Source organism: Tinamus guttatus, unplaced genomic scaffold, assembly GCF_059628265.1.
Source record: "Tinamus guttatus ecotype Peru unplaced genomic scaffold, ASM5962826v1 Tinamus_guttatus_pri_ptg000770l, whole genome shotgun sequence".
Taxonomy (NCBI): domain Eukaryota; kingdom Metazoa; phylum Chordata; class Aves; order Tinamiformes; family Tinamidae; genus Tinamus; species Tinamus guttatus.
Window position 1 is genome coordinate 210,267 of NW_028289304.1, and position 14,874 is coordinate 225,140.

The following is a 14,874-nucleotide window of genomic DNA, read 5'->3' on the forward strand; positions in this document are numbered from 1 at the left end:
AATAACAAAAATGCCATTAGCATCCACTTCCTTCCCCCCTCAGACCTGTGGGGCTCTTCTCTGTGGCTGCTTGTGTGTCTGCAGGGCTGTGATGTGGGCCCTGACTTCCAGTGTCCATCTTGTATTCCTTGCTGCTGCCTTCCTTCCTTTTCCCCTCTCTGCATGCAGGGTCTGCTGCAGCACAGGGGAAGCAAGGAGGCCTCAGGCACTTTGCTTGTTACGCCTGGGACAGGCCCCGTAGCTTTGCTACTACGGGACAAAGTGGGGCTGGGATGGAGCCCTGCTTCCCCCCTTCTCTGAGGGGCTGCTCTGGGCCTTGGCTTTAATGATCAGCTTCAGTGTGAGCCTGAGCATGGCCTCTCTGCACATGGGCTGCTTGCAGTTACCAGCCTGGGCAGTGCAAGCCCCAGCCTTTGCATGAGCTGTGTGAAACAGGGACCTGCTGGGCCAGCCTCTGGGCAAGGGGGAAGTTGGGCCAGACTGGCTCGGGGCCCCTGGGTCACACAGCAGGGCCATGACCATTAAAAAGAGCAACAAGGGTCACTAAAAGAGGGAAGGGGTAGGACAGCAGCTCCCTGGCTTTTTCCCAGGGCCCTGGCCTGGCCTCCATCCATTCCCCTGTCTGCCACCTCCCTCTGCCCCTTTCTACCTCTCCCAGCACGTCGGTCATGAGTGCTGCTCGCTGTGTGGCTGCCCGTTAAAGTTTAAGCCTCCCTCCGCCGGCCTCTCTGCCCGTGCCTATGTGGGGATGGGGACGGTGGAGGTTCCCAGCCGCTGCCCTAACCTGCACCCTCTTGCTGTGGGTCCTGGAACGTGCTGTGGGCTCCAGGCTATCCGTGGGTGACCTGGTCACCTCCGTACCTAAGCCTGGCCCAAAGGCTGCAGGGAGCCAGGCTCAGGAGCTGCTCCACTCTTTAGCTCGCGGTGACAGCTCAGCCTTCACCTGGGCCATGGGGATGAACCCTGTCAGGACCCTCTGAGCACCCGCTGGCACTGCGTGGGTTTGCCCTGCGGAGGGCTGCTCTTGCACACAGGGATTGCGGGGCTGGTGCAGACCCAGCATGGCAATGAATGGCCCTTTCTTCCCCTGCACTCCCCTAGCGAGAGCTCCTGCATCCGTGTGGGCTGAGAAATAATGTTATCCGAGCAGGTCTCGGCGAGCACAGCCTACCCTGCCAGCCTCTTTGGCTTCGGTACTGCCTGGGGGTGAGAGCTGGGAGCAGGTGCTGGGGACAGGCAGCAACGATGGGGAAGGTCCCCAAGCTCCCATCCCTGAGGCAGGGGCACAGAGCCCCCCAGAGCCCAGGAGGTGCGTGGTGGGGCTCCCCGGGTAGTGGCCCTGGTGCCCGTGGGGCTCTGGCCGTGCTCAAGGGGCTTTGGCAGGGAGGTGAGCACAGGGGAGCCGGGCTTTTCCCAGCACTGAACCTGAATTTCTGGAGTTGTGCAATTGCTGGGCACCACCAGTTTTCGGTTTGCAGTGAGCTGTTTGCAGTGTTTCCACTACCCTGGAGATGGAAGTGTGGTCCTCCCCCGTCCCTCAACTCTTTCCATTAGCTATGCACCAAAGCTTTAGTTTTCCTGGAATTTCCAGCCTTGTCCCCACCACCAGTGGTTTATAATCTGCGACACCCCTGTGAGCTCCAAAACAGCCCAGGACCGTCCGTGTGCTCTGTGGGGGGATGGCACTGGGGGCGCCCGCAGAGGTGGTCCCACAGCATGGCCGGCTGCCCCCCAACAGCGGCAAGTAGGGCAGAGGCACCCGCAGGTCCAGCCAGGGAAAACTGACGCTGGAGGAGCCGATGCATCTGTTACCAAAGCTGAAATACCTCCCTCTTCAGCAGTTCCCATCATCCAAGTGGCAGCAGTTTTGCTCCATTATTTTATCCATCTTTTCTGTGAGATGCTGTTTGCCTAACGTCGGCAGTCACCAAAATAGACTCACGCTCCAATCTAGCAGGCAAAGAACAAACACGGTTGTCAAAACCATCCCCTTATCGCACCACTTTGTTTCACTGCAGAGACCTGCCAGCCTACACCTTAACCCTTGAGAGCAGCTTGCACAGACACCTTCCTTCAAGGGTTGGGAGCTTCAGTCTTGTTACTCCATCACTGGATCTTTCTTTTTACTTTTTAACATGTATCAATTAAAATTGAGCATTATAGGGTTAACTTTTGGAAACAGGTGCACGGACACCTCTATATATTGGGATGGTGACTAGTCTTTGTGAGACAATTATTCTCTAACATTTATCCCTACCGTCTTTTTTTCAAAATTAGCTCCATCCTTGCTTAATTACAATGTTGGACTTTTCCCCAGCCGTTCCTCAAAACCGCACGCACATGCGCTTACAGCCCAGGTCTTTCCGCATTGAGCTTCTTCAACCTCCTCCGGCTTCTAGCTTAGGGCTAGATGTTCACCTGCTCCTCACTGCATCCCTGCTCGCCATGTGCTCGCCGTGTGCTTGCGCAGCCGGTGCAGGGGCTACATTTGGAGGGTCATCCGGGCACGCAGCACTAAGGACCTCCGCAGGCTGTTGAGTGGTTTTGCTTCCCTTCCCACCAGTGGATACTGCTGGACCATTGCACTCCTCCTCAGGCTGGGCTAGCCCTCGCGCCCATGGGAAGAGCCACTCGGCTCAGGGCTTGCAAATACAAAACGGAAAATGGGTGCGGGCAGAGAGCACCGGGATGGTTGTGTCGATCTGTGAATGTCCTGAACACAACCCGACTTGCTTGGGCCACCTCTGGGCTTCACTCGGTGCCTCCCTGTCCTCACTGCTATCCTCGACGGGTGCACGCAAGGCTGGGCAGCGCATGGCAGTGCCTCCCAGCAGTGAGGCTGTGAGTATGCACACCAGCCACCACGGCCAAAATAAACGCGGCAGCTGCAGCAACAAAAAACATACCTTGACATAAATTCCTAAAGCTGAGAAAGGAAAGGAGGCAAGTGGGAATTTTCCCTCGCAGTGAGCGGGGCCATGTGGAGCAGAGCTCCGGCAAGTGCTGAGAGCTGGTTCTGAGAGCGCCTCAGGGCGATGAGCAGTGCGAGGGAGTGGATTTAGCTGCCGAGAGAAGCCGGCGTTCGGAAATGAGACTAAAAAGCAACTGAAAATCAAGAAGTGTTTCTAAGTTGTTGCAAGAGCTTCCCTCTCCCCATTTTAAGGAAAAAACAGAGCATTCATTGATGAATAGATCTAAATGATCCCTCAGCATGATGGTGAGGGAGTCCCAACCCCATATTTTAGGAGACCACTTAGAAGACTGCTAGTCAAGAGGTGGGAAAACCGGGCGTGAGCCGAGTCGTCTCAGACTCCCTGGCCAGACACCGATGCAACATAAGGCTGATTTTATAAATACCAGCCTGAAGCTATTTAAAAATCCCCATGTAAACATGGATTCCTGTCAGCATCAAAATCCAACACGCGAGCTATTTGGGGAATGATTGGTTTTCTTTCTTTTTGCAAACAAACTCGCTCCCCACCAGCAGAAGCCCCAGCTCCGTCAGGAGCAGAACAAGGCCCAGTTTCAAGCCTGGTGCAAGCGAGCAGACAGGACGGCAAGCAGGCACACTGGATGCCTGAAGTGGAGCTGCAGAGCCAAGCCCGGGCACACAGGGCCCGCCAGGGGCACGTGAGAGGCCTGGATGCCTCCTTCCCGCCCAGCCTTGGCCAGGAGCCGCTCTAGGCCCTTAGAGAGGCCCAGGCGCCTCTTGGAAAGGGTAGTGCCCACTGGGCCCCTGCAAAAGACCAGGCTGGTGGGGGCCCAGGCCAGGGCGTCACCTCGCCTGCCATGGGAAGTGCCTATCCGGCCGCAGGAAAACGTCCCTCTGCAGAGTAGCTAATGTCCCCTTGTACCATTCAAGGGGGCGCATGGGAACCCAGAGAGCGCGAGGCAAGACAAAAGGACGGGCGCCCTGCAAGCAGCAGCTGGCCAAGAAGAAGGTGCTGTGGCTGGAGCGGGGCAGCTAGGAAATCACAAGTGCCTCCAGTGCTGTGGGAGCTGCTGGGGTGAAGGACAGCATGGAGGAACCTCTGCAGGAGGCCTGGTGCAGGAGGTCCACAGGAGGGTATCTAGCATGGAGGAGCGGGCTCGGGTGCCATCTCCAGGGGAGGTTGGGGTTAACATCATCTGACAGCTGCATGGTGTGTTTGGATAACGAGGGGTGCAGCCACCCGCAGCCGGTAGCACAGAGAGGACCAGGAGAAGATGCCGGGGATGGTGCCAGTGTGCAGCGTGTTGCCTGACATTGGCAATCGACTCCGTCCGCCGAGGCGGCCAGGCACGTCCCACCCGTGCCTGGGCCAGAGAGCACAGACACCAATATGAGGATGCTGCAAATGGCGTTTAATATACGCAGGTTGGATCTTATAAAGGTAGTGAAGGCGGAAGCATGCCTATATAGCCAATAAGCGTTGCTCTTTACCTAATATGGCATATGCCTTAGTTCCCTATTCTTCCCGTACATCGCGAGATCTTCCGAGCGCCGTACCCTACATCTCCCCCCCCCATGTTAATCTAAATATCCTAAATATCACTACTTTGAACAAGCTGCTAATAGCGTACATTGTGACTGCCTTGTTTCTGTGAGCGTCGTAGCTGATGCAATACATAGTGGATTATACATGACAAAATAGGCATGCTGCAAAAGACACCAATCAATACCATAATGATAATCAACCCAAGCTTCCACAATCAATTCAATTGAGCCAGGATAGTAATCATGTCCAGATACTGTTGCCTATGTTCTCAAGCCATCTCCAGTTTCCTGGGTTACGTCTTATCATCTGTAGCAGATCTGATCCTACGTTTTGAATGTCCTCCGACCTCTTGTCGATCTTCTCGTAGTCTTTTGTGGTCAGGCAACAAAATTTTGGTTTTTGAATGTTCTGGACCGGCCTCCCCCCACCTGGAGAATCTCGAAGATTATGTTGATGACCTCGTGATGTGCTTTGAGTATCTTGTTGACATCCCTAAAACCTGCCGCTATCTGTTGAGACAACGTGTTTACTGCTTTATTCGTCCGCAACAAGTGACAGGTCGAGCTTTGAATTTTGTATAGCCCTGTTGATCCTAAGATCGGGCCGAGGCAAGTAATATTAGCATTCACCAGGACGAGGAATGGTGCCTCGCTCATATTACCCGGTAAAAGACATCAGGTGACATGGGGGCAAAAAATTTTACAAGGGTTGGGGGTATTTTGTCTGGTGGTAGGTATGCAGCAGCCAGCAAGCATAGCGCGCTAGAGCAGGAAACGTTTCAGGTGGGGAGAATTATAGTACTGTTCGTCCATCTTGTACCTGAGTGTCTAACAAGTCTTCGGGTATAATCCACTCCCTGTTTCCTTCATCATCCCTGCAGCTAAATCTTCCCACACCTCTGCCTATATTTATTGTATTATAACTTGCATAGGTGGCAGAGGGGTCTGATGTAATCTTTCTCTCTCATTTCTGAGCCTTCTGAGTGACTATCTCTAGGTACCCTGTGAAATTCACATGATGGGAGCGGTATGTCACATTAACATATGACCCATATGGTGACCATGATTCCCCATACACTGTCCCACTAGGCAGTATTGTGAGATTTGCTGCTCTTCGTGCCATTAATTTGCATAAAGCGTTATCTGTTAGCGGAGCCGCAAAACTTACAAAAGCAAAGCATGTTAGTGGATTGTGTGGAAGGAGCGTTTGTAGAAGAATTGTTTGAAAGCAGGAACTGAGAGGAAAACTAGGGCCTCACACAGCTCTGGCATTACAGAGGCCTGCTTGGGGTGCTGCACAGTTGCCACTTCTAGGATGGTTGGTACGCACAGACTCTGCTCCTCCACGGTTCCCTGGGCAACGCAATCTGCCCTCCTCGCAGCTGCGACAGGGAGTAACGGAGGATGGAGCAGGATGAAAGCTCCATGGCCAAACTCTGTTGCACTCCCTTTGCTGGGCCGCTGATAAGCTGCACAGTGGCCGTCTAATGAGAGATATACGATAACAAGTCCGGTGCTGAGCCAGCAAAGGTGGCAAATGATGAACTTTGCTTGAACTTTGCTCATTATAATGTGAAAACCGTACCTCCATCTCAGAAGTTACCCGCCTCCGAGGTACGACCACCCCTCACTGAGCATGCGCTTTAGATTTTCGGTTGACTGTACCTTTAAATGAAAGCGAGAAACTTTTCCACCAATCAACAACAAGGTTAAGTATGACTTTAGTCACTCAAGCTCCACCTGAATGTAAAGAAAAGTATAAAAGGTGAACTAAGGATGAAAAGTCTGGAGGGAAGAATTCATCGTAACTCCTGGGTCAGTCGAGAGGCTGAGCCCCCTTCCCTCCCCTTGTGCTGGGACGCTGCCCGAGGAGACTCGAGACTGGACGTCTTCTCCCATTTTCTGGGGTGAGTGATGATTGCATATTTGTACATCAGAGCTAGCTAAAAACCCCATGCTCTAGTAGAGAATTTCCTGTACTAACATCCGAAACCTGCTTTGTAAATGCTGCACTTGAATAAATCATACTGTTTGTGAACTCGACTATTTGTTTGAGGGGGGGCAATCGGACCTACAGTTGACAGACTGTTCGTGAATCCAGTACCTTTTTTGATACCTCCTTCCCCCCCCCACCATTACCACTACGGCTTTCAAACTGCAACATTTTCAACACAGGTTGAGATCAGGACTTTCCCCTTTTTCCACCCCGGTGGGGAGGCAATAATGGGATGCGCCTCTCGCCCATTGTCGGGCCTAGGATTCTGTGATTCCTGGTCGACTCCATACAACCTGTATCAGCAGGGTAATGCAAAGAGAGCCTTTCCTCGTCTTGCCATGTCGATTGTTTGTTTTGCTGTTTCCTTTTCGACCGGACAAGGTGCTTTCTTAGGAGGTCGGGGTCCAGTCGAATCCTCCATCACTGAGGTGTATGGGTTGTGGGGGTCGTCCCATCAGCTGTTCCTGTAGGGGTAAGCTCATAGTTGCCATGAGTTTTGAGGTTCGGTCTTATCCACCTTGCGGGTACCCATTTCACTACCTCCTGCTGTCTTACGGCCGCGTAGCCCCTTCCCTGGGTTACCAAGTTCCACCCAGACTCCCATATCCCTTTCTCTGGGAACCTGACCAGAACTGGGGGCCCATCCTCTATAGCTGCGACCGCCCAATGCTTATCCACTGGTGCCTTGTTCTCATCTCCACGAATGAAATGATTCAGCGAATATAGCGCTCGCATCAAAATTTCTGGTTGCTTCATACTGGGAATTCTTTGGGTATGACCTTCCCCCTCCCCAAGGATCTTGATTTTTTGTTTGAGGGTTTGATTTGCTCTCTCTACAATTGCTTGTCCTTGGCTATTATGAGGAATTCCGTGTTGCAGTTGAATTCCCCATTTGTCAGCCCAGTCTTGCGTAGATTGGGCTGTGAAGCAGGAGCCGTTATCTGTTTTGATTATTCGCGGAACGTCTAACCATGCTATAGCTGTTATCCAATGCTGGTGAGCTGCACGCGCAGTAACCCTCTGGTGTTGTGTGGCTATGATCAGTCCACTGCATGTATCCACTGTAACTGCTAACCAGGGTCGTGGTCTGAATAAAGGGCATAATGTGAAGTCTGACTGCCAGATTTGATTTGCCTTTAGGCCACGGGGATTCACCCCAGCACCCCATAGAGTCGATCGTTGGCAATACGGGCAAGTGGCTACCACATCCCTGGCTGCTGCAAGGGGAATGTTGCAATGCTTTGCGAGGGCTCTCGCTCCTATGTGGAGGTGCTCGTGTATAGCACGAGCTTGTGTTATTGTCCATACACCCTTGGCTGCTGCATCAGCTTTATTGTTGCCTTCCTGATAATATCCCTGTATACTGGCATGACTTCTCACATGGACTATGGAGGCTGTGGTGCTGCGCTGTTGCAGCGCCTCCTCCAGCATGATGGCTATTGGCGTGCCCGCCCATACATTCTCCTGTGTGCACTGATATGATGTATTGAGTAGGCTATATGGATTCAGGTCTGTCCAGTTGCTTTGAGGAATACCTAACACCAGTGCATCAATTGATCCGCTGTCCCACAAAGCCAACAACTCTTAATTTGGGTATAATTAACAATACGCCTAAGTAGCATAACATATCCATTAGTGTTAAAAGTAGCATCAGCTTCTATAATAGCGTTAAAAGTAATATTACCTCCTAAAAGCCACAATATACAGCTAATAATAACAGTAACACTTCTTCCTCCCATGTTGTTCTTCTGCAGGCTCACACTTTCCACAGCTAGGGTACCAGCTGCCTGCCTGCTACGTTTGATGTATGCGAGTTTGCTTCCAGCCAAGGTCTCGCCCATTTTTGCTGGCACCCATCTGGTTCCAGTATCTGTAACGATACAAGCATACCCTTTTCCCCAGGTTATTAAGCCCAAGGGTCCCATCCAGTTTCCCGTGTTCCAGTCTCTCAGCATCACCTTACACGGACCCGACTTTACTTCTGTCAGGCCTCCCTTTAGCCCAGCCCTGTGTTTGACCATCAGAGGGACTAGGCTATCCTGGGGCAATCTCAAAATTTTAAAACATATTCTGCTCTTGCCAATTTTTCGTTTTTCGTAGCTGGCGTTTCAGCATTTGGTTCATATGTTCCACTATGTCATGGTCCTCAGGATGTAATAGTATGGTGAAAAAACAATCTTTTAAATCGATTATTAAGATGTCCGAATCATTTTGAAAGGTTCTCAATTTCCATTTCTATTTATGTTTGCATAGCTTCAATTTGGTTTCCTCCCCAGAAATTGCTTGGGATTTCTGTATATTAAGGAGGCGCCCGCTCCAGTAGCATTGAGGCTTTTACAATTTGTAAGGACTGTTGCAGGTCCTTCCGTGTCAGTTGCACTGGAGCTTGGCCGTCGCTTCATTCTTGTTTCCCATGCTGAAGTACTTCCCTAGTCTCTTTCCAAGGATACAAGTCAGAGTACGGCTCCCAGTCCTCCATCGGTGGGGTGGGTGGGCGGGGACGCCGTAGTCTGAGTTATTCCTGGCTTTCCCACTTTCAAATTCTGGACTTTCTTGTTGTGCTTATTTAGCCCTCTCTGCTGATATATATATTACACAATAAAGATCTAAAAACCACAGATACAAACAGCACAAACACAATTTCCATCCAGTGGCACGACCTCACGTAGCTGTGCATTCCACTAGTGAGTTCCACTGTCTCAATTGCCTAATCCCATCCTCACTGCCAATTAGGTTGCGAATGGGTTTGGGATTCGGCAATAATCACACAGAACAAAGTGGCTACGGCTATTCAGGTGAAAGCACGTTAAAGAAGCAAAGTATGCCTAATTACTTGTGAGGTAATACTTGTCGGCAGGACACTGAGACTGAACATTCTCTTGAGTTGGCAGATGAGAGGGTTGCTGACAGGCTCCCAACTCAGCGGGCGTCCCCGCAGAGACAACGTGGGTCTCAGTGTTAGGAGTCTCACCCCCCCTTTCTCTCTGCACTGTCTGTTTATGCCCGGTGCATCCTGCCACGTAGGGCCAGTACGTGCCAGCAGGCAGACCGGGGGGCGGACAAACTCCGCCTTCAGTCACATAATCTTCCCTCCTGGGTGCGCAGGTGCGCATGTCAGTAAATTGTCCCAGTCGTCAGTCTGAGGGTCCTGCCTTTCTCATCTCCCTCCTTCTCGGGTGTTTGACCTTCAAACTAATTTAGAGGATGTTTGCAGTTAAGTTGGCTACAAGCCCGGTCGAGCAGCCGCCTTCAGCTGCTTTTGGAGGAGGTCGGCTGTAAGCCTGGCTGGGCAGCCGCCTCCGCACTCCTTATCGCTCAGCCTGGGCAGGCAAACATCTTCTTTCTCAGGGTCTTGGATCCTATTTTGCACAACAATTTTATGACTCTACAGCTCATACAAATTTCCACCTTTCAACCATACCTCGTGTCGGCATCAATATACAAAGGATACAACACATAATAGAGATGAACATAGCAAATAGAAATAATAGCCCTAATAACGGTTTCCGTCCTCACTTAAAGCATTACAGTTCTTCAACCTCCACTTTTAAAGACAGATCAAATTCCTCTGCACCTCCCTCCTGGCTTTCATCAAGCCTTCAGCAACATAAGTTTCCTTGATCTCATTCGCCTTCTCTTCCCCAGCCCCCCTTTCTCCTTTTTTCAAGGCAATCTAACAAGCGGAAGCGGGGGCACAGACAGTGTAGGCGCCGCAGGTGCAGGCACAGAGGCAGGCACGGGCCGGGGGGGTTAGCGATGGATCTCCAAACACCAGCGGTTTTCGGTGGCGTGGCGGTCCCGGTCCTGAAGTGCTTGCAAAGGCTGCCGTGGCTCCGATGGCCACCTTGCTTTTGGCTTTCACATCGGGTTTGAATACTAGGTGGTGTTCGGCTTTGAACCCATTCTCTCTGCACCAGATCGAAAGCTTGCAGAGCGTCTGTTCATCAGCCTCTGTCTGCACTCCCACTGCTTCGCTCTTCCCGAGTGCCTCCCGTGCTGCCCTCCAAGTCTCCCTCTCCTCCCTTGCTCTCTGGAGGACCTGCCGTATCACTCCCCATGTCTTTAGATCTTTCCCACTCCCTTTAGACATACCATATTCCGTTAACGCGGTGGTACATCTCTGCCAGTGCTGGGGGAATAAAACTTCCCCGGCACTGTTAACCGCCCCTTCTTCAAGGAGCCGCTCAATGCAGCTCTTAACTGCGTTCGATTTCATAGAAATCCCCCATTCACGAGCACACGATAATACGACCTTGATTATCCCTTCCATGATCCGCGGATCCCTCGACCGCCTACGGTCCGCCGCCTACGGTCCGCCGCCTCGGAGTATCACGTCGGGGTCACCACTTGTTGCCTGACATTGGCAATCGACTCCGTCCGCCGAGGCGGCCAGGCACGTCCCACCCGTGCCTGGGCCAGAGAGCACAGACACCAATATGAGGATGCTGCAAATGGCGTTTAATATACGCAGGTTGGATCTTATAAAGGTAGCGAAGGCGGAAGCATGCCTATATAGCCAATAAGCGTTGCTCTTTACCTAATATGGCATATGCCTTAGTTCCCTATTCTTCCCGTACATCGCGAGATCTTCCGAGCGCCGTACCCTACAGCAGCGGGAAGGACTTCAGGGCAGCAGCCCTTGGAGGGGCTTTCCCTGACTCGGGGATCAGTTCAGAGTTCCCATTGCAGCCGGCTGTCTATTGCACACAGCCTGTTCTTGCCCCCATCCCTCTGCTGAGGTGCTGACCCCCCTCCAGCATGATGGTCCCAGCAATGCCCATCTCCCAGCACATCCCAAGATGCTGCCTCTGGCCCTGCAGCTGTTCTGGCTGGAAATCAGTGTCTAAAATCTTAGCCAAGCAGCAGTTTGGTCTATAGCGGAGCCACCATGAGACCATAGCAGAGCGATAGCTCACCCACTGCCAGCCCTGTGCCTTCCTGCTGGCTGCCAGGGCTTGTCCTCGGCTCAGGGGCATGTGAGTGAGGAGGAGCTGTCTCGAAACAAGCTACTGGGAATATCTGCATGCAATCGCTCTCTCATATCACTAGGAAACACAACTTCAGAAACACCCAGGTTATGCAATGCCTGGGCAGAGCTGGCACCGGGGGCCTGGCAGCAATAAAAAGGAAGGGGAGCCGACACCCAGACAGAGCCCTGAGGGGAGCATGTCCCAGACATCAGCAACCACCTCCCACCTGCAGACACCATGCAGGTGGCCCCCGTCCTCCTGGCGCTCGCCCTGGCACTGGCCGTTCCCAGCTCCTCTGCTGAGCGGAAGGTAAAGGCAGCTGTGAGCTGGGCTGGCTCCAGGCATGGCCGGCAGTGCTGTGAGGCTGGGTACCGGGTGCTCTGTGCAGATCCCCTCTTTGCAGTGTATCCTGATAGGAACTTGGGTCAACGACCTGGGCTCCAATATGACCATCAATGCTGTGAACAGCAAAGGCGAGTTTGATGGCTCCTACATCAGCTCTGTGGCAGACAAACCAAATGAAATCGAGGTATCTCCACTGCAGGGATTCCAGCACATCAATAAAGAACAGCCCACCTTCAGTTTCACTGTCAACTGGACTTTCTCAGGTGCTTCTCCCTTCCCCAGCCTCGTAGTGAAGTTCCCAACAGCCCCTTGACCTTGTCTGCAGTATCCCTGATGATCCTATGCCCTCTCCTGAGATGCAACTGATGCTCCCATGACATGCCTGTGGTGTCCCCATTGGTGCCTTGCCCTCATTCAGGACATCCTTGAGGATCCCTTGCCCTCGCCTCCCATGTGATTTCCTATCACTCCAGTACAAGAGAGACATGGCACTGCTGGAGAGTCCAGCATAGGGCTATGAAGATCATTAGGAAACTGGAGTATCTCTTCTATGAGGAAAAGCTCTCTCCAGAGGGCCCTTCCAACCTCTGCCAGTCTGTGATTCTCTGATGGTCCCCTGCCCTCCCCTGTGATGTTTCTGACAGTACTGCTACCTCCCCTGCAATGTCCCAGCTGCTGCCCTGCCCTCTCCTGTGGTGTCCCTGATGCTCCTCCATCCCCCATCCTGGAACTGTTTTGGTGGTGGCACCTCCCAGGCCTCAAGTATGACTCATGTCTGGGGTAAATCCAGTCTGGGAAGAGGAGAGGGCAGAGCCTGACCATTGCCTTTACCCGCCATCCTGTGGGGCGATTCACGCCCCTGGTCTCTCTCTCTGCAGACTCTACCAGTGTCTTTGTGGACCGGTGCTTTGTAGACAAGCATGGACAGGAAATTTTGAAGACCACATAGCTAATGCGATTGCGGTTTGAGAGCATCCACAACAACTGGAATGCCACCAGGTGAGTCCCGGCAGCACAGGGAACACAGCCCCGTGCACACAGTCCTGGGCATGGAGCCAGGGAATAACGTGGGCAACATACCTTGTGCTTAACAGCCTTTAATCCTGCCCAGCAGCAGAGCAAAGAGTGCGGCCAGGAGGCAGAGTGCGATCCTTGGTGTCAGCTGGAAGGTGCAATACTGCAGGGGGAATGGAGGCACCCAGTCCCTGGTGCTGCAGACGTTGGGTGCAGGGGGCCCGGAGACGTGTTACCCTGCACAGTTTCTGCGTCTCTAAGCTCCCTGGCAGGGTGCCAGGCCAGCAGGGCCATTCTGTTTCCCTCCCAAAAGCCTCTTTCCCCACTCTGTGTCCTGCAGAGTCAATGTCAACACCTTCACCCGCAAGGTGGCACCATGTGTAGTCTGATGGAACTGGGGGGTCGCGCTGCCTCTTCCTCCCACCACTGCCACGTCTCCAGACTGGGCTCAACCAGTGCAGGACCCTCGACCCCATCACCTCCCCCATTCTCAGTAAAGCTTTTCTGCAAGCGGTTACTCGGCTCTTGTCCCTCTGTGCCCTCCCCATGCCATCCCGGGCTCCCCGCGCCATCCCTGTCCTGGGTCAGCCCTGCTGCTGGGACCCCCACGTGGCGCTTCCCGCATCTCCAAGTCCAGAAGCCACAGCCTGTCCCAGCTCCCAGGAGCTGCCAGCGGCACTTCAGCTGCTGCCAGCCGTGGGCATGGCCAGTGTGTGGCCCCTTGCGAGGCCGGGGCAGCCCAGCAGGGGCCTGTCCTTGGCAGCGGGCCTGGCAGGCGCTGTCGCTGCCCGCCCCAGCTCCCATGCTATAAAGGGCCCTGGACCCGCAGCCCGGGCAAAGTGCGCGCAGTACAGGCTGTCCCGGACCCCACAGAATGCTGCTGCCAGAGGCCATGGGGAAGAGCCGCGTGGCGCTTGTCCTCGCCACGGCCCTGCTGAGCCTCAGTGCCACCTCAGCGAGGAAGGTAAGGGCAGCTCTGCCGCTGCCACGTGCGTACCGGGGCTGCCTGTTCCCACTGCACCGTGCCGGGGTGTAGCATGCACGCCCGAGGGGGGTGACACGCTCTGCCGCGCTCTTCCCAGCTGCTGCAGTGCCCAGAGTCTGGGGTTAACTCTGTCCTGCCAGGAGCATGGGGAGGTGCTGGCACAGCTGGTGGCCAGTCCTGGCTGCCACATGCTGCTGGCCACAGGCAGAGTTGGGCTGGCCAGCATGTGCCCCACATGGAGGGGCCGCCCCAGGCCACCGTGTCTATGTGGTGGCACAGCCGTCACCCAGCCTGGCAGCCCTGTGTGCTGTGGTGAGGCACCAATGTGACTGCTTGGTCCCCAGTGCAACCTGCAGGGCCTGTGGAGGAACCAGCTGGGCTCCAACATGACCATCTCGGCCCTTGATGCTGAGGGCACCTTCATCGGCTCCTGCCACACCGCAGTGGCAGCCATCAACAAGCAGATCCTGGTGTTGCCCCTGCGAGGGGCCCAGCAGCAGCCAGGCACCAAGGGCCAGGCCACCTTTGGCTTCACGGTGCAGTGGCAGTTTGCAGGTGTGGCGGTGCCCTCGCGTGACGAGGGGCTCAGGGGCGTCTGGCAGGGGTTCCCACGGGCGGCCTAGGGGCGCAGAGGCTGAGCCGCCCTCTGCCCTCCATTTGGCCCTGCGCAGACTCCATCACCGCCTTTGTGGGCCAGTACTTCATGGACCACCGCGGGAAGGAGACACTGGAGACCACATGGCTGCTGCGGGAGGAGGTGCTGTCCCACAGGGACAGCTGGAAAGCCACCAGGTGAGCGTCTGGCTTAGTCCCCAGCCACATCGTGGGCCGCCACACACTCCCTGTGCTTTAACACACTTTCCTGCAGGATTGGCACCAACGTCTTCACTCGGGTCAAGTGATGGAGAGATGGTCCGCAGCCTGATGCATCCTCCGCTCTTGCTCCGCCTCTACTTCTCTGCCAGCCCCACAGAGCCGCTGCTCTGCTCTCCTGCCTGCCGCCCGCGGCCCTGCAGCCTGCCGGCACCTGGGGCCAAATAAACCTGTCTCCCCTCAGAAGCAGCCTGTCTGCAGCTCGTCTCCATTA

The 14,874-nt window shown here is 54.1% G+C and overlaps 2 protein-coding genes across 2 annotated transcripts; both read left to right on the plus strand.

The window, feature by feature from the left end:
• The first annotated feature begins 11,467 nt into the window (after nt 1–11,467).
• Nucleotides 11,468–13,191, plus strand: LOC104578115 (avidin-related protein 2-like). Its single transcript, XM_088537433.1, is given in 4 exon segments — nt 11,468–11,752; nt 11,847–12,051; nt 12,667–12,787; nt 13,143–13,191. Coding segments are annotated over 4 exon segments (447 nt in total). The 5' UTR covers nt 11,468–11,680.
• An 847-nt stretch (nt 13,192–14,038) lies between these two features.
• On the plus strand, nt 14,039–14,598 carry LOC148591510 (avidin-like). Its single transcript, XM_088537438.1, has 2 exons — nt 14,039–14,342; nt 14,459–14,598. Exons 1-2 carry the CDS (start codon nt 14,174–14,176, stop codon nt 14,581–14,583), a joined length of 294 nt encoding a protein of 97 aa, XP_088393564.1. The 5' UTR covers nt 14,039–14,173; the 3' UTR covers nt 14,584–14,598.
• The last annotated feature ends 276 nt before the right edge of the window (nt 14,599–14,874 follow it).